The sequence below is a fragment of the Crinia signifera genome, chromosome 19 (genome assembly GCF_055691185.1).
Source record: "Crinia signifera chromosome 19, ASM5569118v1, whole genome shotgun sequence".
Classification (NCBI taxonomy): Eukaryota; Metazoa; Chordata; class Amphibia; order Anura; family Myobatrachidae; genus Crinia; species Crinia signifera.
Genome location: NC_139226.1, coordinates 30785654 through 30809715, shown reverse-complemented (window position 1 = coordinate 30809715; position 24062 = coordinate 30785654). Strand labels below are relative to the sequence as shown.

Sequence of the window (24062 nt, the reverse complement as noted above, 5' to 3'; positions counted from 1 at the left end):
CAGCACCTTGCACCCATTGCTGCTAATTCAGGGATAAGATCTAGCGGGAGAATCATAGAACAGTTATATATTCTGAGTCTAGGGGGCCTACACATGAGAGATGTCGCTGAGCATATATATATATATATATATATATATATATATATATATATATATATATATATATATATATATATATATATATATATATATATAGGAATACAATGTCCCTGTTGGTGTAATGGTCGGAGTCCTAATACTGTTACCATATAGTGTACCTTCACACAGAAATAGTTGCTTATAAACCAGGCTAGAATGGTCTTCCAGTGGTGCGGAAGTTTCGGCCCTATGTGACTTCCTGGAACCTCTTGCCTTTATGCCAGAAATAATATCTAACAGCAGGGCCAGATTTAGGGGTCAGGCCGCCCCTAGGCACCACATTCTTGCCCCTCCCCCCATGACCTGAGATGCCTGTCCTGGACACGCGTTCAGTCCCGCTGCCCGGCTCAGTGCCACCACTGGTGGTTCAGCCTCTCCATCTGCTCCCTCAGCCACCAGTTCTCACATTGCAGGCCAGACGGTGACAGAGCGTGAGAGCAGCCCCGCCAGCCTGAACACATCTTCAAGCGGCCTCTCCATGCGGAGTCTGAACTCCTCCATCTCCGCCTGCAGCCCCTGCACCATTCCCCTGTCATCCTCTTGCCGGAGGCCACTACAGCTGGCTGCTGGCCACACCGACACCTCCGCACCGGGGTCCATGGCACATGGCGTACCCCCATTCGCAAGGCTGGATCTGGTTCACTCACAAGGATGCGAATTTGCATCCCAGCGAATGAACAAGAATAATCCCCACTGTTAGTTCTAATGGGCAAATGAAATGTAAATAGCGCTGCCTTAAAACCGCTCTATCTTCAATGATACTGTAGCTGCAACCTGTAAATAACATACCCAACAAGATTATTATTCAAAAAGTTCCAGACTTGTCCTGTGTGACAAGGACGAGTGGAGACACGGGACTAACAGGGAGCAACACCCTCATCAGCACACATATGAACGCATTATAATCAGCATACACCAAGGGCTTGAAGTTTTGCCACAACCATTTTCTCCTTTATGTGGGCTCAACTTCAAAGCTGGAGAGATTTGTTTTCTAAAAAGTTTAACAACTCTTTTTTTCCCTGTTTGATTATGTGTACTCTGTAACTGGGCGCTGCGGAACCCTTGTGGCGCCATATAAATAAAGGATAATAATAATAAAACAATAATAATAAAACAAAAGCAGAAACAGTAGTGTCACTGACTAAATTGTAGCAAGAGACAGCGGATCAGATTTCTGACATCACAACAGTAACACTCTCATGACAGCGAGACACAGCCTTATCATATACTATATTGGTAACTTTATATGCATCGAAGTTTAGCACTTGATACAGCTGTAGGGGACTCATCTGACAATGGCGGTTTATAGGTGCTCCAGAACACGTATCACACATCTGACAGCGGATCACATATCCGACATCACAACAGTAACGCTCTCATGACAGCAAGACACAGCCTTATCATATACTATATTGGTAACTTTATATGCATCGAAGTTTAGCACTTGATACAGCTGTAGGGGACTCATCTGACAATGTTGTTTTAAATTGCTCCCAAACATGTTTCTGAGCCACCACCTCATTGGCTCATTTCATTCCTGCCGAACCCGGCCACATTCCAACAGATGTAATCCCCACTTCTGGCCACATGGCTACTGGCCAATAAATAACAATGACCGAAGGCGTATGTGCAGACGTATGTAACACACAGGAGGCCGGATGTACCTAGCTTGAAAAGTGATTTAATGGAGAGTGATAAACAGCCAGCCAATCAGCACCTACCTGCCATGTCACAGACTGTGTTTGAAAAATAACAGGTAGGAGCTGATTGGTTGAAGGTTTTTCACTCTCCACTTTATCACTTTTCAAGGCTTAGTACATCTCACCCAGGGAGTCCAACTAAGCATATGAGCCAGGGTTATGTTAGGTCAAGCGTGTGTGTGTGTGTACATATGTTACAGGACAGCTCAGGGAAAGCGTAGACCAGGGCTGGGCAATTGCGGCCCTCCAGATGTTGATGAACTACACATCCCAGGATGCTTTGCATTAGTTTTGCTATGTGGCCGTGCTGAAACTGATGCAAGGCATGCTGGGATGTGTAGATCAACATCTGGAGGGCCGCAATTGCCCAGCCCTGGTGTAGACAATGGTAATAGTAGTAATACAGCTCAAGTTCTAATACTGTAATGAAGTCTCATACAAGATTATAGCGTTGACTGTTCTAATAAATGTGAATGATGCATCTACCATATGATATATAGACAAACCCAAATTAAACTTGAGTTCAATTTTATATACACACAAATGTTGTTTTCCCACTAAAAATGAAATAGCCGCCTTCTTTCTTACAACAGTCCAAATAGAAGTATCAAGCGAGCAATGCAAATTCATGTAACCTAAATGCCACACTAAGGGCCTCATTCAGGATGGCTCAGTAAGCTGCAAACATCTGGCATACTGAGTACCTGAGACGCTGCCCGTCCACCCCGCCTACCAGATTCCCTCGGAAAAATGCGAGGAGATGTGTAACGAGAGGAGATGTGTAACGAGAATACACCCCCTCGCATATATCAAATGTGAGAAGTAATTTGATAGTTGCCGACCATCGAATGATTTCTCCTGCCTTCGCAAATAGAAGTCAGTAAAAACTGATGAAGACGGATCGGGGCAACTGACATCCTGTGACATCAGCCGGTCGTCCGCGTACCCAAGACATCCATGGACCAAAGCAATCACCTCCTCTGGCCCTCCCTCACCGCAGTGAACGGGCCAGTGGGGTCTGCACATTTGCATCAGCGCCCTGATAACAATCAGCAGCCCATTATTTGCATATTCCTTCTAGGCCACAGTGCAGCTGATGCTGCCGATGAGAATAGGAGGCTGTGCACCTTGGGAAGCCGCACTCCTGAATTCCGAAGCTGGGAGAGGATCCAAAGCAAGTGTCAGATTCCTGGAAGCGAAGGTCTCCTGGCTGGATGCAGCATTTCCAGCTCAGCATCCCCAATTCCCAATGCATCACATCCAACCATGTCGCTTTAGCAATTTGTTTTACATTGGCAGGAGGTAGAACTGGCGGCTGCCCTATTTTCCATGCATAATATAAAGATCATAAAATAAGGGGACAGCAGCAAATTGCTTTGGCAGATGTTTTACCTCTGACTGGATTCCACTGACTGAGAGCTGCACTTGCTCCAGAGTCCACTATAATGACACTGAAGCCTGTTACCACATTACATTACATTAACTAAATAGGTTTCATAGGAGTAAAATGACAGACCTTGTTTTCTACTGCGGTGGTTCCCAACCCTGGTCCTCAAGTACCCCCAACAGTGCACGTTTTCCAGGTCACCCGGCAGGTGCACTCATTATTCAGGCACATTTTAAAAGATCCTCAGGTGGAGCTAATTATATCACTTGTGATTCTGTGTGGAGACCTGCAAAACATGCACTGTTGGGGGTACTTGAGGACCAGGGTTGGGAACCACTGTTCTAGGATATGGGGTCGACCCTATTTAGGTTGAACACTGACGGTCCACAGGGCTTAGGTGGACACAATCCACTCACTTATATTTGTGAAGGCAGGAGAAATCATTCGATGGTCGGCAAGCTGAGGCCGGGACTCGGTAATCTGCGTCTCAGCTTACAGAGTCAACCAGACCATTGTGTCTCTTCTGTAGTGGGTCATGTTGGGCGGTCTGCCACCATGGATGTGTTAATGCAACTTTTTGGGAATTTAGACTCATGCACAACTGCAAAAATGTCAATGTGTGAACACATACTGCATCCAACTCTGTGAGCCCCCCTCTGCCCGTCAGTACCATGGCTCAGTCCCAGCAAGGTTACTGTTGCACATTTCCGAGATATTGTGATATCCCGATCCACATGTCCAGTTGTTACCGTAAAAAACTACAATGGTTACAGAAAGTTCCTGTACAGATGACCAATAAATGTGTTCTTTTGGCCATACAACTCAGCTGCCAGATGTTTAACCATAGGTGTCATTACGAATTGCTGCGCCCATTCATTTTGTAGCATGCCAAATGACCTCCTCTAGCTCTCTGCCTACCACCCGGTTCCGGCAAAATGGCACACATCTCCTGTGTTTCATCACACATCCTTGGGCACACAGCCACTCCCGACCCATCAGTGCTCTGGGGAAAGCAGGGTCTGTCTCATTGTGTCTCAGCTAGGAATGGACATCGGAATACAATGATTTACAAACATCAATGTTTTTTATTTGATGTCATTGGCAGCGTTCCAATGTTTGCCACCATCGAACGGTAAACATAAAATGGTGTTCCGTTGATTAGACTGGTTTCCCGCCACCGTTCCTATCCGCAGTGGACCTGCGCGTGCGCAAACTGTTTTTTTTACACATATGCAAATCAAATGAATATTTTTTCTATCACTTTGTTTAATGCGATGGTTAGTTACCATAGCAACAAAAAATTGAGATGGCAAAAGCCCAGCCATCATTTGATGGTGGGCTTCCGATGTCCTCCTCCTCCTTATTCGTCTAACACACCACACCATTTTGAGGGCGGAGAATGATGACATCAACACTGTTGCACCTCCTGGCCTGACCATTGGGAGACTCTAATTCAGGGAGTCTCCCAATTCCAGGGTTATGAGGAAAACGATGCCTTTCACAGAAACCGCTTTGATGATGACTCTGCTTGAGTTCTGAGACTTACTTTCCTTGATAAATGACACAAGGGAACTTAAATCCACTCTGCAGCTGTGGCTAAATTAGGCATCACATATGTGTTCCAAACAGATGTGTGCTTTAGCCTCTAATCTACATATCTAGTCTGTCTATTATATATAAATACATATATATCTGGCTTGATCATACAGTAAGGAAATTGGAAGCAGCCTTCGGGTTGTGACGAGGATCATGCGCTAGACAAGTAGTAAGACTAGAACGTATCTAACAATCTCCTGTCTGTTTTAGCATCTTTCATGCTGAGCAGTCATCTGCGCCTGGACTGAAATAAGGACAAGGGGTCACTAGTCTACCCAATATTTACACCCACCCTTTCATGGCTGCTCAATTTTTGTAATGTGTTATATTTTCCAGTGGGACTTCCTGGTGCATTCACCATTGTAACGGTATAGCAGAAAGCAGCATGTTCATTGGATGAGGAAAGTAAGGGGAGATTTTATTATCTATAGATTGTAAGGTTGCGAGCAGGGCCCTCCTACCTCTATGTTGGCTTGTTTCTACGCAGTTTGTTTTATCACTATTGTTTCCAGTTGTAATGTGCAACGGAATATGCTGCGCTATATAAGGAACTGTGAATAAATAAATATATTAGCATCTTTGTTTCGTTAGGACATCTTGCGCAACTATAATATTATTACCCACACTGAGCCTGATTCAGGTTTGAATGGTGTGATGATGGTAACAGTATGGGTCTTGCATTCTGTCACACAGTGAAGCATTTCAGGCGATTGACAGTGTCAGGGGTTAAAATGAGAGGGAACGGGGCAGAACTGGGTTCTAGCACCTGTAATGGTAGCTGGGACTAGTTCCCCATAGCTCTGCACAGTAATATAGGAATAAGGGGCACTACTGAGTGACACATTGTGAATAAGGGGCACTACTATGTGTCATGACATGAATGAGGGCACTAATATTTGGTGTAATGTGAATAAGGTGCACTACATTCGTTGTAATGTAAATAAGATTTTGTTACTGTGGCGTCATTTTAATTGCGGGCACTATTGTCTGACCATGCCCCCTTGTTTTAAGGCCACTGTCCCTTTATATAGTATGGAGGGTAGGACACAAATTTATAGTTTGCAGGGGAGGGACAAAAACTCTGTCACTGGCCCTAGGTCCCCCTAATGGAGGGAGGAGGTAGGTGGCAGGGGGAAATTAGTTCCACCACCTCTTCAGGACTACTTAAAGCCCTCGGGGGAAGAGGGTCCGGCTGGCCATGGTAACAGTGAGGCTGTAGAAGTCGGGTGATTGATAGTGTGCAAACATATAGGCTCAGCATCAAAAACGAATGTGTGTCACCTCCATTTTGAGGTAGTGGCTTACCATGGAGATGGTCTCCGCCTTCTGATTTCCTGATTTCCTCTTCTCAGCGATGGAGCTGGGTCTCACACAAATGTCCGCAATGATCAGAGTTTTGCGATTACTCTGATTTATTTGCCAATGATTGACAGGAAGCTGCCATTTTGTGGCGGGTAGAGGAGAATGATGGCAAAGACGTAGGGAGTGTATCAGCCGCCGACTGTGATCTTGTATGCAAGACTGTGTAAATAATAGACTTACTTGGAGATACAAAGGGGTTTATTTACTAAGATGGGAGTTCTATTGAAGATGGCATGTTGCTATGGGCAACCAATCAGTTTCTATTATCTTCTAGAAGGTGCTTAATAAATAAGTAGAAGTAGATTCTGATTGGTTGCTATGGGCAACATCCCATCTTCAATAGAACCCCCATTTAAGTAAATAAACCCCAATGTTTCTCGGATCTGCGTTGAAGCCGCAATTTTACACATGGTTATTGGCATCTGTAATACAAATCCTGGTAACTGGTATCTTCCCATATTTCTGCACATCCCCGGAGTTAGAAATCTGCGTCGACATTAGCAGCTGTACATTGCTTTCATTGTACTCAGATGGGTTTGCCTGTGTGTATGAGGTATGTCCATATCTAATAGCGTTGTTGTATCTAATAGCAGTGGGTTAATGTGTTGACCGATAGATGGCGTGATGGTTTTCCCAGTTGCGCATGCGTAGCGAAGGCTTCGGCTCAGTTTCTTCAAAGTTGTTTTGCGCAGTCGAATGGATGATGTATACCTGGATTCTATAGAGTGTGCATCCAACTTGGTGGTTAGTCTACAGAGTGTGCATCCATCTTGGTGGTTAGTCTATAGAGTGTGCATCCATCTTGGTGGTTTGTCTACAGAGTGTGCATCCAACTTGGTGGTTAGTCTATAGAGTGTGCATCCATCTTGGTGGTTCATCTACAGAGTGTGCATCCAACTTGGTGGTTCATCTACAGAGTGTGCATCCAACCTAGTGGTTAGTCTATAGAGTGTGCATCCAACTTGGTGGTTAGTCTATAGCTTAGGTAGCCAACCCTAGTCCTCGAGAGCTACCAACAGTGCATGTTTTTCAGGTCTCCTCACAGAATCACAAGTGAGCTAATTAGCCCCATCTGTGTATCTTTTAAAATGTGTCAGTGATTAATGAGTGCAGCTGTGCAGCAGCTAGGTTGTCTGGAAAATGTGAACTGTTGGTAGCTCTCGAGGGCTAGGGTTGGCTACCACTGGTTTATAGAGTGTGCATCCAACCTGGTGGTTCGTCTACAGAGTGTGCATCCAACTTGGTGGTTAGTCTATAGAGTGTGCATCCAACTTGGTGGTTGTCTATAAAGTGTGCATCCAACTTGTTGTTTAGTCTACAGAGTGTGCATCCAACTTGGTGGTTGGTCTATAAAGTGTGCATCCAACTTGGTGGTTAGTCTACAGAGTGTGCATCCAACTTGGTGGTTAGTCTACAGTGTGTGCATCCAACTTGGTGGTTAGTCTATAGAGTGTGCATCCAACTTGGTGGTTGGTCTATAAAGTGTGCATCCAACTTGGTGGTTAGTCTACAAAGTGTGCATCCAACTTGGTGGTTAGTCTACAGAGTGTGCATCCAACTTGGTGGTTAGTCTACAGTGTGTGCATCCAACTTGGTGGTTAGTCTATAGAGTGTGCATCCAACTTGGTGGTTGGTCTATAAAGTGTGCATCCAACTTGGTGGTTAGTCTACAAAGTGTGCATCCAACTTGGTGATTAGTCTACAGAGTGTGCATCCAACTTGGTGGTTGGTCTATAAAGTGTGCATCCAACTTGGTGGTTAGTCTACAGAATGTGCATCCAACTTGGTTCGTCTACAGAGTGTGCATCCAACTTAGTGGTTGGTCTACAGAGTGTGCATCCAACTTGCTGGTTGTCTATAAAGGGTGCATCCAACTTGGTGGTTAGTCTACAGAGTGTGCATCCAACTTGGTGGTTGGTCTATAAAGTGTGCATCCAACTTGGTGGTTAGTCTACAGAGTGTGCATCCAACTTGGTGGTTAGTCTACAGTGTGTGCATCCAACTTGGTGGTTAGTCTATAGAGTGTGCATCCAACTTGGTGGTTAGTCTATAGAGTGTGCATCCAACTTGGTGGTTAGTCTATAGAGTGTGCATCCAATTTGGTGGTTCATCTACAGAGTGTGCATCCAACTTGGTGGTTGGTCTATAAAGTGTGCATCCAACTTGGTGGTTAGTCTACAGAGTGTGCATCCAACTTGGTGATTAGTCTACAGAGTGTGCATTCAACTTGGTGGTTAGTCTACAATGTGTGCATCCAACTTGGTGTTTAGTCTACAGAGTGTGCATCCAACTTGGTGGTTAGCCTACAGAGTGTGCATCAAACTTGGTGGTTAGTCTATAGAGCAGGCTTTTCCAACCACCGTCCTCAAGGCACACCAACAGTGCAGGTTTTAGTGATATCCAGGCTTGAGCACAGGTGACTTAATTAGTACCTGAGTGATTCTGATTAAACCATCTGTGCTGAAGCCTGGATATCTCTAAAACCTGTACTGTAGGTGTGCCTTGAGGACCGTGGTTGGGAAAGCCTGCTATAGAGTGTGCATCCAACTTGGTGGTTAGTCTACAGAGTGTGCATCCAACTTGGTGGTTAGTCTACAGAGTGTGCATCCAACTTGGTGGTTGGTCTATAAAGTGTGCATCCAACTTGGTGGTTAGTCTACAGAGTGTGCATCCAACTTGGTGGTTGGTCTATAAAGTGTGCATCCAACTTGGTGGTTAGTCTTTAGAGTGTGCATCCAACTTGGTGGTTAGTGTACAGTGTGTGCATCCAACTTGGTGGTTAGTCTATAGAGTGTGCATCCAACTTGGTGGTTAGTCTATAGAGTGTGCATCCAACTTGGTGGTTAGTCTACAGAGTGTGCATCCAAATTGGTGGTTCATCTACAGAGTGTGCATCCAACTTGGTGGTTGGTCTAAAAAGTGTGCATCCAACTTGGTGGTTAGTCTACAGAGTGTGCATCCAACTTGGTGATTAGTTTACAGAGTGTGCATCCAACTTGGTGGTTAGTCTACAATGTGTGCATCCAACTTGGTGTTTAGTCTACAGAGTGTGCATCCAACTTGGTGGTTAGCCTACAGAGTGTGCATCAAACTTGGTGGTTAGTCTATAGAGCAGGCTTTCCCAACCACGGTCCTCAAGGCACACCAACAGTGCAGGTTTTAGTGATATCCAGGCTTGAGCACAGGTGACTTAATTAGTACCTGAGTGATTCTGATTAAACCATCTGTGCTGAGGCCTGGATATCACTAAAACCTGTACTGTCGGTGTGCCTTGAGGACCGTGGTTGGGAAAGCCTGCTAAAGAGTGTGCATCCAACTTGGTGGTTAGTCTACAGAGTGTGCATCCAACTTGGTGGTTAGTCTACAGAGTGTGCATCCAACTTGGTGGTTGGTCTATAAAGTGTGCATCCAACTTGGTGGTTGGTCTACAGAGTGTGCATGCAACTTGGTGATTAGTCTACAGAGTGTGCATCCAACTTGTTGGTTAGTCTACAGAGTGTGCATCCAACTTGGTGGTTGGTCTACAAAGTGTGCATCCAACTTGGTGGTTGGTCTATAAAGTGTGCATACAACTTGGTGGTTAGTCTACAGAGTGTGCATCCAACTTGGTGATTAGTCTACAGAGTGTGCATCCAACTTGGTGGTTGGTCTATAAAGTGTGCATCCAACTTGGTGGTTAGTCTATAGAGTGTGCATCCAACTTGGTGGTTAGTCTATAGAGTGTGCATCCAATCTTAGGACTATTATATACAGTGTGCATCCAATCTTAGGACTAGTATATAAAGTTGAGCATCCAATCTTAGGACTATTATATAGAGTGTGCATCCAATCTTAGGACTAGTATATAGAGTATGCATCCAACTTGATGGTTGGCATATAGAGTGTGCATCCAACTTGGTGGTTAGTATATAGAGTGTGCATCTAATCTTAGGACTAGTATATACTGTAGAGTGTGCATCCAACTTGGTGGTTAGTATATAAAGTGTGCATCCAACTTGGTGGTTAGTATATAAAGTGTGCATCCAACTTGGTGTGCATCCAATCTGGTGGCTAGTATACAGAGTGTGCATCCAATCAGGTGGCTAGTATACAGAGTGTGCATCCAATCAGGTGGCTAGTATACAGAGTGTGCATCCAATCAGGTGGCTAGTATACAGAGTGTGCATCCAATCAGGTGGCTAGTATACAGAGTGTGCATCCAATCAGCTGGCTAGTATACAGAGTGTGCATCCAATCAGGTGGCTAGTATACCGTATCCAATATTGGGCTAATATAGTGTTAGGGCTAGTACAGTATATAATGTGACTATTATAGAGCACACCCTGAGTGATTACTATGAGCGCAGTAAATAACTGCGTGCAGACAGGGCAATGTATCTGGTGCACAGTAACGGGAATGTACAGTATGTGAAGTTCTGGGCATCAGAAGCTTACAATCTAATCGTACAGTTATATAACTGATAAAATATTATTTCTGTCATGGACGAGATTCTCGCAAGCTCCATTCATCGTATTCTCCTCCGGGGGAGTAAATGTTTCACTACAGACAGGAACAAAGAATATCTGTAATATTATAGTGACCAGACAAAGTGCAGATTGTGTGAGGAGGAGAGTGAGCGTCTTCAAAGGACAAAACTCAGACTTCTATCCAGGGAAATACAGAAATTATTATTGTGTACCCTCTGGCCTTTCACTCATGACTACGAGGTTACGCAGGGACCAGGGCTGCCATCAGAAATGACGGGCCCGGGACTGAGAAAATAGGCAGGGCCCCCAATACAGAGACTAGGGGGTCCCCTTCCCCCCTTTCCTGGACATGTCCCTCCCACAGGTGGCAGTATGGGGGAGCTGGAGATCACCGCTGCTCTGCAAGCACACATAATCTCTTCAGTGCTAGGGGAGCCATGGGAACGCCCCCAAAAATGACTAATACGGGGTAGAGACGCTAGAACACACCCCTATATAGCCGAAATCCGGATTTGTGTCACGTGGCGCAATGCAGTAACTTGGCAACGCCCGTCCCTGTGTCTCTGCAGCAGCCTGGGTCCCACCTAGGGGTTTATTTACTAAGAGTTCTATTGAAGATGGGATGTTACTATCGGCAACCAATCAGATTATATTTATTAACTTTTACAATTTGCTAAATAAATAAGTACTTTCTGATTGGTTGCTATGGGCAACATCCCATCTTCACTAGAACTCCCATCTTAGTAAACAGTAAGTAAATAAACCAGGGTTGCCTACCCTCCCGGAAGGGCCAGGGACAGTCCAGGAAATTGGGTCCCCCTCTCGGCCCCCCGGAAAGGTAGGCAAGCCTCCAGGAATGTAGCCCTTCCCCCCTGCTGTACAATGATTGAAATACCAGCATTGCACAGCGGTGGCATGGCCACAAGGACGCAATCATGCTGGCCACGCACCCATACATGATGATACGCAGGCCGCCCTGCCCCGCCCCATCAGCAGCCCCGCCCCCTGCCTCTCTGAACTGGCTGCCCTCTCCCAAAAGTAGGCAACTATGAAATAAACCCCTTATACCGCTTTCACATGACAACGTCCGGCGCTTTCACAATAAGCCCGGGCCATTATACATAGCGCGACCCAGGTTTAACCTTCTTATAACCAGCGTCAAATGACCGAGTTGGTCGACCTGGGTTATAAGCTTCAGTGCTTTCACAGCACAGCTGAATTTGGGTTGACGCATCACCAACCCGACAATTACCTGGGTCGGATGTGCTGTGTGAAAGGGGTATTAGTATCTCTACAGTCTGTGTTCTAAGGTGCATAGTCCAAAAGGCAAACTGGACCCACAATTCTAAGGAGCATGGATATCAATTATTTTGTTACTTCATCTTCATCTACTACCAAATACAAGGTCAGCATTATACAGCTGAATCTTTTTTTTTTTTTTTTAATAAACTTTATTTATATAGTATAGTCAATACCATTAGGGGGGCCTCCTATCAGGAGCAGTGCTCCTGATAGTGGGCCAGATGCACCAAGCTTCAAAAGTGATCAAATGAAGCGTGATAAACAGCCAGCCAATCAGCTCCTGCCGGATATTTTTCAAACACAGTCTGTGACATGGCAGGTAGGAGCTGATTGGCTGGTGGTTTATCGCTCTCCATTTTATCACTTTTGAAGCTTAGTGCATCTGGCCCAGTATCTGAGCAGACACATGTGGCCATTACACGGGTTATGTGCAGGGTAAATCCATCAACGTCCTTTTCTTCCCATGCTGGGTTTTATCACTTTCTGTGTGACGGATTTCTGGATCAGAGATCACAAACATGTATTTCTTTATTTCAAGGATTCAAGTATAATAAATATTCAATTATGCACAAGTGATGTTCCCCTTTGTATAAAGGATGGGTGATGACATCATTATTTGAGATCAGAGCATTCTGATGTCACCAGTTCATCATTTATTAGGAACATCTGTGTTTTATAAGTCATTGGTCTTTACTATTAATGAAAACGGTTATTTAGTAATCACATATTACATGGTGATAGAACGGTAGCAGCCATTAACTGTGTATTAAAACTGGGACAATGGATAGAAATGAGGATCTCCTACTGGTCTTTCCTTAACGACAGTCCGATGTGCTGGGTTGTTCTTCAAGGTTGTAAATCACAATGTAATACTGTATTTTGCTGGTCCTGTATAGATTATAAATGTCCATAATAGTGAGTTCTGAGCTATAGTAACTGTTTGCTTCTTGTATAACATAGGTCTGTGCAGAAGAGAGGAGACCAGCGTCATGTCTCTGATATACAGCGAAGTTGCAGTAGATGAAGCCACCAGCGATAGCTTCTGGATGGTAAGTGTGTGGCTTTCACCTACGTGAGCTGATATATCAGCATTCGCCTGTCCATTGTGGCCGTTTCCGACAGCATTGAAGCCTGAAAAATTCAACTTTTTTATACATCGAAACTGGATTGTCGAAAACGGACGCTGGATTGTAAAATCAGCAACCATTGTTTACAATCCGCGGCTGTCTTCAACAATGTTTGGGAGCGGAATCCAGATTGAATAGTGCCTAATACTGCCAGTTGTGGATTATCTCCAGCCACTTTCCCCAGCATCATCCACACTCCATTCTTTGTCCATCCCTAGATCCCTTCTGGGCAAAGTGTCTCTCCAGCTGCAGTGTGTCTCTCCAGTCCCCACAGGGTCTCTCCAGTCCCCACAGTGTCTCTCCAGTCCCCACAGTGTCTCTCCAGCTGCAGTGTGTCTCTTCAGTCCCCACAGTGTCTCCCCAGTCCCCACAGTGTCTCTCCAGTCCCCACAGTGTCTCTCCAGTCCCCACAGTGTCTCTCCAGCTGCAGTGTGTCTCTTCAGTCCCCACAGTGTCTCTCCAGTCCCCACAGTGTCTCTCCAGTCCCCACAGTGTCTCTCCAGTCCCCACAGTGTCTCTCCAGCTGCAGTGTGTCTCTTCAGTCCCCACAGTGTCTCTCCAGTCCCCACAGTGTCTCTCCAGTCCCCACAGTGTCTCTCCAGTCCCCACAGTGTCTCTCCAGGTGCAGTGTGTCTCTCCAGTCCCCACAGTGTCTCTCCAGTCCCCACAGTGTCTCTTCAGTCCCCACAGTGTCTCTTTAGTCCCCACAGTGTCTCCCCAGTCCCCACAGTGTCTCTCCAGTCCCCACAGTGTCTCTCCAGTCCCCACAGTGTCTCTCCAGCTGCAGTGTGTCTCTTCAGTCCCCACAGTGTCTCTCCAGTCCCCACAGTGTCTCTCCAGTCCCCACAGTGTCTCTCCAGTCCCTACAGTGTCTCCCCAGTCCCCACAGTATCTCTCCAGTCCTGACAGTGTCACTCCATCTCCAGTCCCCATAATGTCTCTCCATACCCCACAGCATGAGATATCATTCAGAGCCATGAAACAGAAGGAAACGCCTGCTAATTTCCAGCCAACATAAATGCATTTGAAGACACTCAGAACCTATTTGTAAAATGTCTGGCATGCGACGGTCTGCACAGCGAGAATTTCCATGATCACACACAGTAAGAACGGTATCGCTGACAGGAATGAGTCAGGGGCTCATTGCTGCATATAACTCTGTTCTCCAAGCATCAGCCAGACTATCCCAGCTCTGACCTAGGGGAAATCCCCGCACAGGTAATCTCCTGGCATAACTACACCCGCCGAAATCCCCGCACAGGTAATCTCCTGGTATAACTACACCCGCCGATATCCCCGCACAGGTAATATCCTGGCATAACTACACCCGCCGATATCCCCGCACAGGTAATCTCCTGGCATAACTACACCCGCCGGAATCCCCGCACAGGTAATCTCCTGGCATAACTACACCCGCCGATATCCCCGCACAGGTAATCTCCTGGCATAACTACACCCGCCGGAATCCCCGCACAGGTAATCTCCTGGCATAACTACACCCGCCAAAATCCCCGCACAGGTAATCTCCTGGCATAACTACACCCGCCAATATCCCCGCACAGGTAATCTCCTGGCATAACTACACCCGCCGGAATCCCCGCACAGGTAATCTCCTGGCATAACTACACCCGCCGATATCCCCGCACAGGTAATCTCCTGGCATAACTACACCCGCCGGAATCCCCGCACAGGTAATCTCCTGGCATAACTACACCCGCCGGAATCCCCGCACAGATAATCTCCTGCCATAACTACGCTCGCCGGAATCCCCGCACAGGTAATCTCCTGGCATAACTACACCCGCCGGAATCCCCGCACAGGTAATCTCCTGGCATAACTACACCCGCCGATATCCCCGCACAGGTAATCTCCTGGCATAACTACGCCCGCCGGAATCCCCGCACAGGTAATCTCCTGGCATAACTACAGCCGCCGATATCCCCGCACAGGTAATCTCCTGCCATAACTACGCCCGCCGGAATCCCCGCACAGGTAATCTCCTGCCATAACTACGCTCGCCGGAATCCCCACACAGGTAATCTCCTGCCATAACTACGCTCGCCGGAATCCCCGCACAGGTAATCTCCTGGCATAACTACACCCGCCGAAATCCCCGCACAGGTAATCTCCTGGCATAACTACACCCGCCGGAATCCCCGCACAGGTAATCTCCTGGCATAACTACACCTGCCGAAATCCCTGCACAGATAATCTCCTGGCATAACTACACCCGCCGGAATCCCCGCACAGGTAATCTCCTGGCATAACTACACCCGCCGATATCCCCGCACAGGTAATCTCCTGGCATAACTACACCCGCCGGAATCCCCGCACAGGTAATCTCCTGGCATAACTATACCCGCCGGAATCCCCGCACAGGTAATCTCCTGGCATAACTACAGCCGCCGATATCCCCGCACAGGTAATCTCCTGCCATAACTACGCCCGCCGGAATCCCCGCACAGGTAATCTCCTGCCATAACTACGCTCGCCGGAATCCCCGCACAGGTAATCTCCTGCCATAACTACGCTGGCCGGAATCCCCGCACAGGTAATCTCCTGGCATAACTACACCCGCCGAAATCCCCGCACAGGTAATCTCCTGGCATAACTACACCCGCCGGAATCCCCGCACAGGTAATCTCCTGGCATAACTACACCTGCCGAAATCCCTGCACAGATAATCTCCTGGCATAACTACACCCGCCGGAATCCCCGCACAGGTAATCTCCTGGCATAACTACACCCGCCCAAATCTCCGCAAGGTAATCTCCTGGCATAACTACACCTGCTGAAATCCCCGCACAGATAATCCCCTGGCATAACTACGCCAGCCGGAATCCCCACACATGTAATCTCCTGGCATAACTACACTCGCCCAAATCCCCGCACAGGTAATCTCCTGGCATAACTACACCCGCCCAAATCTCCGCAAGGTAATCTCCTGGCATAACTACACTCGCCCAAATCCCCGCACAGGTAATCTCCTGGCATAACTACGCTCAACGGAATCCCCGCACAGGTAATCTCCTGGCATAACTACGCTCAACGGAATCCCCGCACAGGTAATCTCCTGGCATATCTACACCCGCCAAAATCCCCCACAGGTAATCTCCTAAAGAGGGGCGGGGATATATGGGTCACCCCAAGGGTCAATCGCTGGAAAGTGTCTAAATCTATTACTTTTGTCTGGATACCGGGCATTTATTTCTGAGGTTACAATGTAAACAATATATATCCAATATAAACCATCCAGTGTAACCATAAAGGAATGTGATGTGATATCATTGCTATGCCTGTGGCAGGGAGAGCGGGTAAATCACTCCCGACAAGCCCTGTACATAGACATTGTTGCTGCATTACATTAGGAAACACTGCCGTTGACTGTGACCCGCTCCCTGACACATCAGGGTCAATTTACTAAGATGAGAGTTCTATTGAAGATGGGATGTTTCTAATAGCAACCAATCCGATTCGAATTATTTATTTAGCACCTTCTAGAACAGGGATGGGGAAACTTCGGCCCTCCAGCTGTGGTTGAACTACACAGTTGTAGCATGGCCATATAGTAAAACTCTAACAAAGCATGCTGGGATGTGTAGTTCCATAACAACTGGAGGGCCAAAAGTTCCCCACCCCTGTCCTAGAAGATAATAGAAAGAATCAAAAAAACGCCCATCTTAGTAAATGTACCCCTAGGAGAGCCAGGAACCTCCCACACCCAGCCCTACTTCCCTAGTGCAGGGTTGCCAACTTTGAGAGGAGAGGAGACTTTCAGCAGCAGTTCTGGGGGTGGGGCTTGACCATGGTGCCATTAAGCCCCGCCCCCATGATGCAAAATAGCCAAAATCACAGATCTTTCTGGAGGGGGCGGGGCTAAACGACGCGATTGTGACATTTAAGCTCCGCCCCCTCCTTTGAGACCCGCGGACGTCGGGGGAAGACGGCCGCGATCGGGGGGCGCAGTGGGGGTCCCCCTGAATCCAGAAGGGTTGCCCACCTTTCCGGGGGGGGGGGGGGGGGGGGATGGAGGAGGAAGATGCGATTTTCGGGAGATTCCCGGCCATTCCGGGAGGGTAGGCAACCATGCCCTAGTGAAATTTGTAGGGCTTGATGACACGGTTCCCTGCAAATTGCATCATGATTGCGGCAAGACGATGATAATTATCCTGCGGGGGGGCGGGTCCAGAATCTTGTCTCCACCCCCTTTAACGCATCACTGACATCGGAGCAATTAAATTGCGCAGCTGCAAAATTCTATATATATTTTTTGTTTTAATTGATTTTATTTGAACCTATTGTCCTTGTCCTTAACTGAGTTGTTAATAATAATGAGTCACAATTTATATCCTACAAATTTATATCACTTTCCCATATTTCAGCCAAACAACTACAGCAGCACGGTAAAGCGGACGGAAGATGGCCACAGGCTGTGTGACGATATTGTCACTTGTCTCCAAGACAGAGCCAAGATAGAGAAGCAGTACGCCCTGCAGATGGACGAGTGGACCCGCAAGTGGAAACCGCTTGTAGACAGCAGTGAGTAGATTATGGTAACTGTCATTTAGGGCAAGGGTTCCGCTCAGTACATGACAGAAGGATATTTCCTTTACGTTCAAAAACTTTCAATTCTTTTTTTTTTTTAAACCAGTAATTTGTTGGTTGCATGTGTCACTGTTGCTATTGCTATTTACAGACGGCAAATTAAAAAGCACCATAGAAAATAAAACCGCAATAAGAATTGCAGGCTTGTACAGAACTTGCTGATGCGCAGATGTATTACAAGTGGAATATGCGCTTTCATGCAAAACTTGATTTCCTTAAATAATTGGTGAGAGTGGTGGAAATGGTCAGAAATATATCAATTTATATTTGGTGCATGGGGTAAATTTATTAAGAGGGGAGTTTTATTGAAGAATCTGATTTTGCCCATAGCAACCGATTTTACTTACTGTTTATTTTGCACTTTCTAGAAGTTAATAGATAGCAGCTGATTGGTTGCATACCATCTTTACTTAAACTCCCATCTTAGTAAATTTACCCCTAAGACCATCTTGTCAACATTGCATTCATGGTAAATTCATTACAAAAAAATCATACCTTACCCCTCTTGCAGTCCTGTGCTGTCTCTCTACATGCTTCTATACAGTAAATGGCTATCAGCACTCTGATTGGTTTATAGCATCAGCCATCCACCAATCAGCATGCTAACAGCTGCATGCTGGAAGGCAGGAAGAGAATACTGCACTCTGATTAGTGGATAGCTCCAGCCAACCACCAATCAGCATGATGACAGTCATTCGCTGTCTGGCTGCACGTTGGGAGGCAGGTGGAGAATACTGCACTCTGATTGGTGAATAGCACCAGCCAACCACCAATCAGCATGATGATAGCCATGCACTGTCTGGCTGCATATTGGGAGGCAGGAAGAGAATACTGCACTCTGATTGGTGAATAGCACCAGCCATCCACCAATCAGCATGCTGAACGCCATTCACTGTCTGTCTGGCTGCAGGCAGGTATAGAATGCTGCTTGAACACTTTCATTGTGTGTAATCGCAATATGAGTGGCTGGGCAGCATTCTCTACCAAGAAGCTGTAGGGGTACCAGCCCAGACAGTAGATGCCTGTGCCCAGCCCACCCTTGCTCAAAATCCCCTAGAGCTATCCATTTGCTCAGATGGCCCTGTTAACATTGTTTGATTTTTGTATGCAATTGCCACTTAACCTTTGGGAACTTTATGATTTAACAAGGTGCCCTGTACCATTTCTATATAATGCCAGGTCCCATGTACGGCTCACTCCTCCGGGCCTGGCAGTCATTCATGACAGCCACCGAGCGGCTCAGTGAATTGCATGTGCAGATCCAGAAGACCCTGGTGACAGATGACACGGACAAAATCCGCAACTGGCAGAAGGAGACTTATCACCGCAAGATCTTCGGTGGCTTTAAGGAGTCCTGTGAGCTGGAGAATGGGTTCTACAAGGCGCAGAAACCATGGGCTAAGAAACTAAAGAAGGTAAATGTCCAGTTGTTCTTGTAGTGCTCATAATGAAAACTTACTATGTGTCCTCTTCCAAAAGGTTCTGGCCAGTACTGACTCTTTCCCTGTTTAACAGATTTTAGCTTTTGTTATTCCCCACATTTCTCAATTTAAGTTTATTCTAACTTACATTGTATCCCACCGGGGCTGCCGTCAGGGGGTACAGCTGCTACTAACGTACTGCAGCAGAATGCCTCCTATGCAGGAGCAAATAGCTCTATGTGCAAGGTGTCTGACTGCAGTGCAAGAGGTGCTGTGTTTAAGTCTCTTAAAATAATGGATAAGGATGTAACTGAATGACAAATTGCTCTCGTCTTAAGTATGTGAATTTGACATTATATGATTGGTATCCAAATTCCTTTTCTTGGAGTATTCTTGGTACTTGTTTCCTAGCACGGCCACAACGATCATGATCGCGGTCATCGGGTGTAAAATCGGGGGCATCGCGGGCATTGCATGCACTAAAAAATCGGGTGCGATGGGCCAGACGCGATGCCTGCGATTTCCCCATAGAGAACAATGTTAAATGCCTCAATTTACCCGCGATGACCCCGATTTTCCATAGGAAACAATGTAAAATGGCTCAATTTACCCAAATTATCATAGGGAACAATGGTAAATGGGCCAAAAACACCCCTGAACATTGAAATGTCCCCCCAAAAGTAGTATACGCCACTCCGCGATCAACGTGAACCCGAAGCGTGGCGAGCGCAGCGAGCCCGCGAGGGGCGTCGGTACGCGTCCTCTGACCTTTTCATACCCCTACTATCCACGTCGGCGTGGAGTTGAGAATAGAATAGTGTGGCGAGCGCAGCGAGCCACCGAGCCCGAAGCGTGGCGAGCGCAGCGAGCCCCGCGAGGGGACGCGGATACCTGTGAAGCCCGCGAAGGGACGCGTTTACCTGTGAAGGTATCCGCGTGCGCTCGCCACGCTTCGGGCTCGGTGGCTCGCTGCGCTCACCACACTATTCTATTCTCAACTCCACGCCGACGTGGATAGTGGGGGTATGAAAAGGTCGGAGGACGCGTACCGCCGCCCCTCGCGGGCTCGCTGCGCTCGCCACACTTCGGGTTCACGTTGATCGCGGGGTGGCGTAAACTACATTTGGGGGGACATTTCACTGGTCAGGGGCGTTTTTTGGGGTTTCTGGCCCATTTACCATTGTTCTCTATGATGATTTGGGTAAATTGACCCATTTAACATTGTTTCCTATGGGAAATCGCGGTCATCGCGGGTAAAGTTACCCATTTAACATTGTTCCCTATGGGGAAATCGCGGCCATCGCGTGTGGACCATTTAAGCATTTTTAGCAGCACACGACGCGACCGACGCGATTTTCACTGTTTTCAATGCATTTCAATGGCAAAATCAGGGGCATCGCGTCGGTCGCGTCGCAGGCCACTAAAAATTACACCCGATGGCCGCGATTGTGGCCGTGCTAGGAAACAAGTACCGTATTCTTAAAGTCAGTGTATGTTATTTGGGAAGGAGCATCATAGTATGTGCCTGCTCTGGGCACCAAGACTCCTCGCTCTATGAACTTTTGTGTCTGTGGAAGGATAAAAGGGTGTCCTCCTTGTTAATCTGCTAGGGTCAAGAGTTCAGTTAACCAATACCCCATCTGTGTGGAGTTTACATGTCCTCCATGAGTTGAGTTTGTCTGGTAATCTTCCAAAATCCAAATCCATATATTGTAGTTTCATTGGCTGCTGACTGTATCGGAGCCCAGTGTGTGCAGTAAGTCATGTAGGAGCAGAGGAACACTGTATCAAACCTTTTAAGGGGTACAAGTGGAGAAATTGCCCAAAGCAACCAATCAGATTGTAAAATTTATCAAAACTATTCTAAAAAATGATTGGTAGAAGCTGATTGGTTGCTGATGACATCTGTCCCCTTTAGAGCTTTGTTACATCTCCGCTGTATGACTGTAAGCTCCAATAAGTCAGGGGCATGATATGGTGGCGCTATATAAACATCATTAACAAACAATCACCCAGACAGTTAGGGGCAAATTTACGAAAGCTTCTAAAAATTAAAACAGGTGATGTTGTCTCCCATAGCAACCAATTAGATCATGCCTATCATTTCTCAATGGCATCCTGGAAGATGAGAGACAATCGTTTTTAGAAGCTTCAGTAAATGTCCCCCTTATTATCTGGCAGACACCATGAGTTTGTCAGCTCATTGTCACTGTTCTGGAATTTCTCCAGCTTGAAAAGGCAAAGTTGGCCTATCACAAGGCCTGTAAGAAGGAACACTTCGCTAGTATCCGGGAGAACAACGGGAAGGTCAATCCAGAATTGTCTCTAGAAAAACAGAAGAAGCTCACAGAGGAGAATGAAAAGTGCAAGCAGGACAAGGAGAAGGTGAGCTGCAGCCAGGCCACAGAGGCTACAGATAATGTGACGGTCATACTGTATATGTGGTGTATAGTACAGGGATTGGTTCCGCTACATCAGGAGAAGACAACATGTGATACTCCAGCAGCTGTGGGACTACAAATCCCAGCATGCTGAGCACAGTGTTACTGATAGGGCCTGCTGGGATGTAAATGTGATTTGTTGAAAGCTTTCTATTATCCTTACTGCTCCAGGCTGTGAGGCAGGGAGATCCAGATATGCTGGCCTGTCTCCTTTGCACTGCACCATATAGTGAACACCACTGCATCCATACTTACTGCTCCAGGCTGCGAGACAGGGAGATCCAGATATGCTGGCCTGTCTCCTTTACACTACACCATTCAGTGCACACCCCTGCATCCATACTTACTGCTCCAGGCAGTGAGACAGGGAGATCCAGATATGCTGGCCTGTCTCCTTTGCACTGCACCATATAGTACACACCCCTGCATCCATACTTACTGCTCCAGGCTGCGAGTCCGGGAGATTCAGATATGCTGGCCTGTTTCCTTTCCACTGCACACCACTGCATCCATACTTACTGCTCCAGGCTGCGAGGCAGGGAGATCCAGATATGCTGGCCTGTCTCCTTTGCACTGCACCATATAGTGCACACCACTGCATCTATACTTACTGCTCCAGGCTGCGAGGCAGGGAGATCCAGATATGCTGGCCTGTCTCCTTTACACTACACCATTCAGTGCACACCACTGTATCCATACTTACTGCTCCAGGCTGTGAGACAGGGAGATCCAGATATGCTGGCCTGTCTCCTTTGCACTGCACCATATAGTGAACACCACTGCACCCATACTTACTGCTCCAGGCTGCGAGGCAGGGAGATCCAGATATGCTGGCCTGTCTCCTTTGCACTGCACCATATAGTGCACACCACTGCATCTATACTTACTGCTCCAGGCTGCGGGGAAGGGAGATCCAGATATGCTGGCCTGTCTCCTTTGCACTGCACCATAAAGTGCACACCACTGCATCTATACTTACTGCTCCAGGCTGTGAGGTAGGGAGATCCAGATAAAGTTTTGGGACCGCTGTTCTAGACTACGTATAACAGGCATGTCCAAACTGTGGCCCTCCAGCTGTTGTGAGACTACACATCCCAGCATGCCTTGCCATAGTTTTAGCATTTCCTAATAGAAAAACTGTGGCAAGGCATGATGGGACTTGTAGTTTGACAACAGCTGGAGGGCCATAGTTTGGACATGCCTGACGTAGAACAATACTGTTGTCATGTAATTAGACTTGGATTATTGCACTGAAGCCTGCGCTGAGATATAACTAGCGGGTCCTCATCTATAGACCAGGGGATAAGAATGCACTTACCACATTTCCTTTGTATAAAGTAAACCTGCAGAGACCTCCTTACCAGGACTGGCACCCGCTGTTTCTGTGTCAGGACCAGCCTTGCGCCCCCTGCACAATGTGAGGGTGACGGGTCTGCTGTGCACATGCTGTAACTGGGGAAAATCTTATAACATCGTCCAACACCAGGGGATATAGAACTCTGCTGCGGAGCTCTGGGACTTTCCAGCTAAGGAATGTGCTTCAGTGGTCAGTGTGCTCAATGATGCAGCTGTTCTACTAATCCCAGTGTATCCAGCGATGTTATAATAATTATGCAGCCGTTATAGACACAGAAACACGAAAAAAGCTACAGATAAAAATCACACATAGCCGACTTGTCCGCCGACGGAGTGGCCAATTGTGTCAGCATGCATACTTAGGGGCCTACACACAGGGCGATTTTTACATAATCGCTCAGAAAGCGGCTGACTATGGCCGTATGTGACCCACACAGCGGCAGGGATGTGCAGCCTGGAGGAGCGCGATGCAGAACAGCCCTGCTCGTTATTGTCGCTCAGAAGGCCCACACATTTCTGGGTGTGTGGTGGCCTTCAGCAGTCGGCCACGAAGCTGTGATGTCAGTGCCTGCAGCCAGTGTACGGGAGGTCAGTGGGTCGTCTGTACACAGCGCCAATATATCCAATATATCTGCATCGGCTGTGCTGCAGGGCAAACACCATGTGACTGGGAATGACATCGTTCACAGACATATCGGTGGTACAGATATAGGGGGTTATTCCGGTTCATTCTCAAGGTTTCTAAGTCACAGCCTTGCGAGTCCACCAAACCTCACCATGCGAACGGTGGCCTGGCCACCACCCATTCGCAAGGGTCATTCCCTCGCAGGGCCTGCGAATGCCCACCATTGTACGCAGCCTAGTGGGATCCACTCACATCATTCAATGGTCGCGACCATCGAATGATGGCGGAGGTGCACGCATATAAAAGTGACTCTGAAGTCACTTACATATGGGTGGGGTTTTACTGCAAACTGAGATCTATATTGCAGTGTAGAAATAAAGCAGCCAGTATTTACCCTGCACAGAAACAAAATAACTCACCAAATCTAATTCTATCTGCACATGTTACATCTGCCCCCCCCCCCTTGCAGTGCACATGGTTTTGTCCATTTGAGAAGGAATTTGCCTTTGTGAGTGAACCAGAATTAGGGCCATGGT

The 24062-nt window shown here is 47.1% G+C and overlaps 1 protein-coding gene across 8 annotated transcripts in view; it reads left to right on the top strand.

Annotated features, from left to right (window-relative positions):
- Positions 1-24062, top strand: part of LOC146042320 (protein kinase C and casein kinase substrate in neurons protein 1-like) — a 60117-nt gene that overhangs the window by 29325 nt on the left and 6730 nt on the right. For 5 of the 8 annotated variants that reach the window (XM_083162289.1, XM_083162288.1, XM_083162290.1 and 2 more), the window contains 4 exons: positions 12912-13000; positions 17461-17617; positions 18863-19098; positions 21334-21489. In XM_083162289.1, the coding sequence (XP_083018415.1) occupies positions 12912-13000; positions 17461-17617; positions 18863-19098; positions 21334-21489 (638 nt within the window). Of the gene's footprint in view, positions 1-5207; positions 5227-11991; positions 12055-12365; positions 12387-12911; positions 13001-17460; positions 17618-18862; positions 19099-21333; positions 21490-24062 lie in introns of those variants that run through there. The other 3 variants (XM_083162295.1, XM_083162292.1, XM_083162293.1) reach the window with 3 other exon arrangements.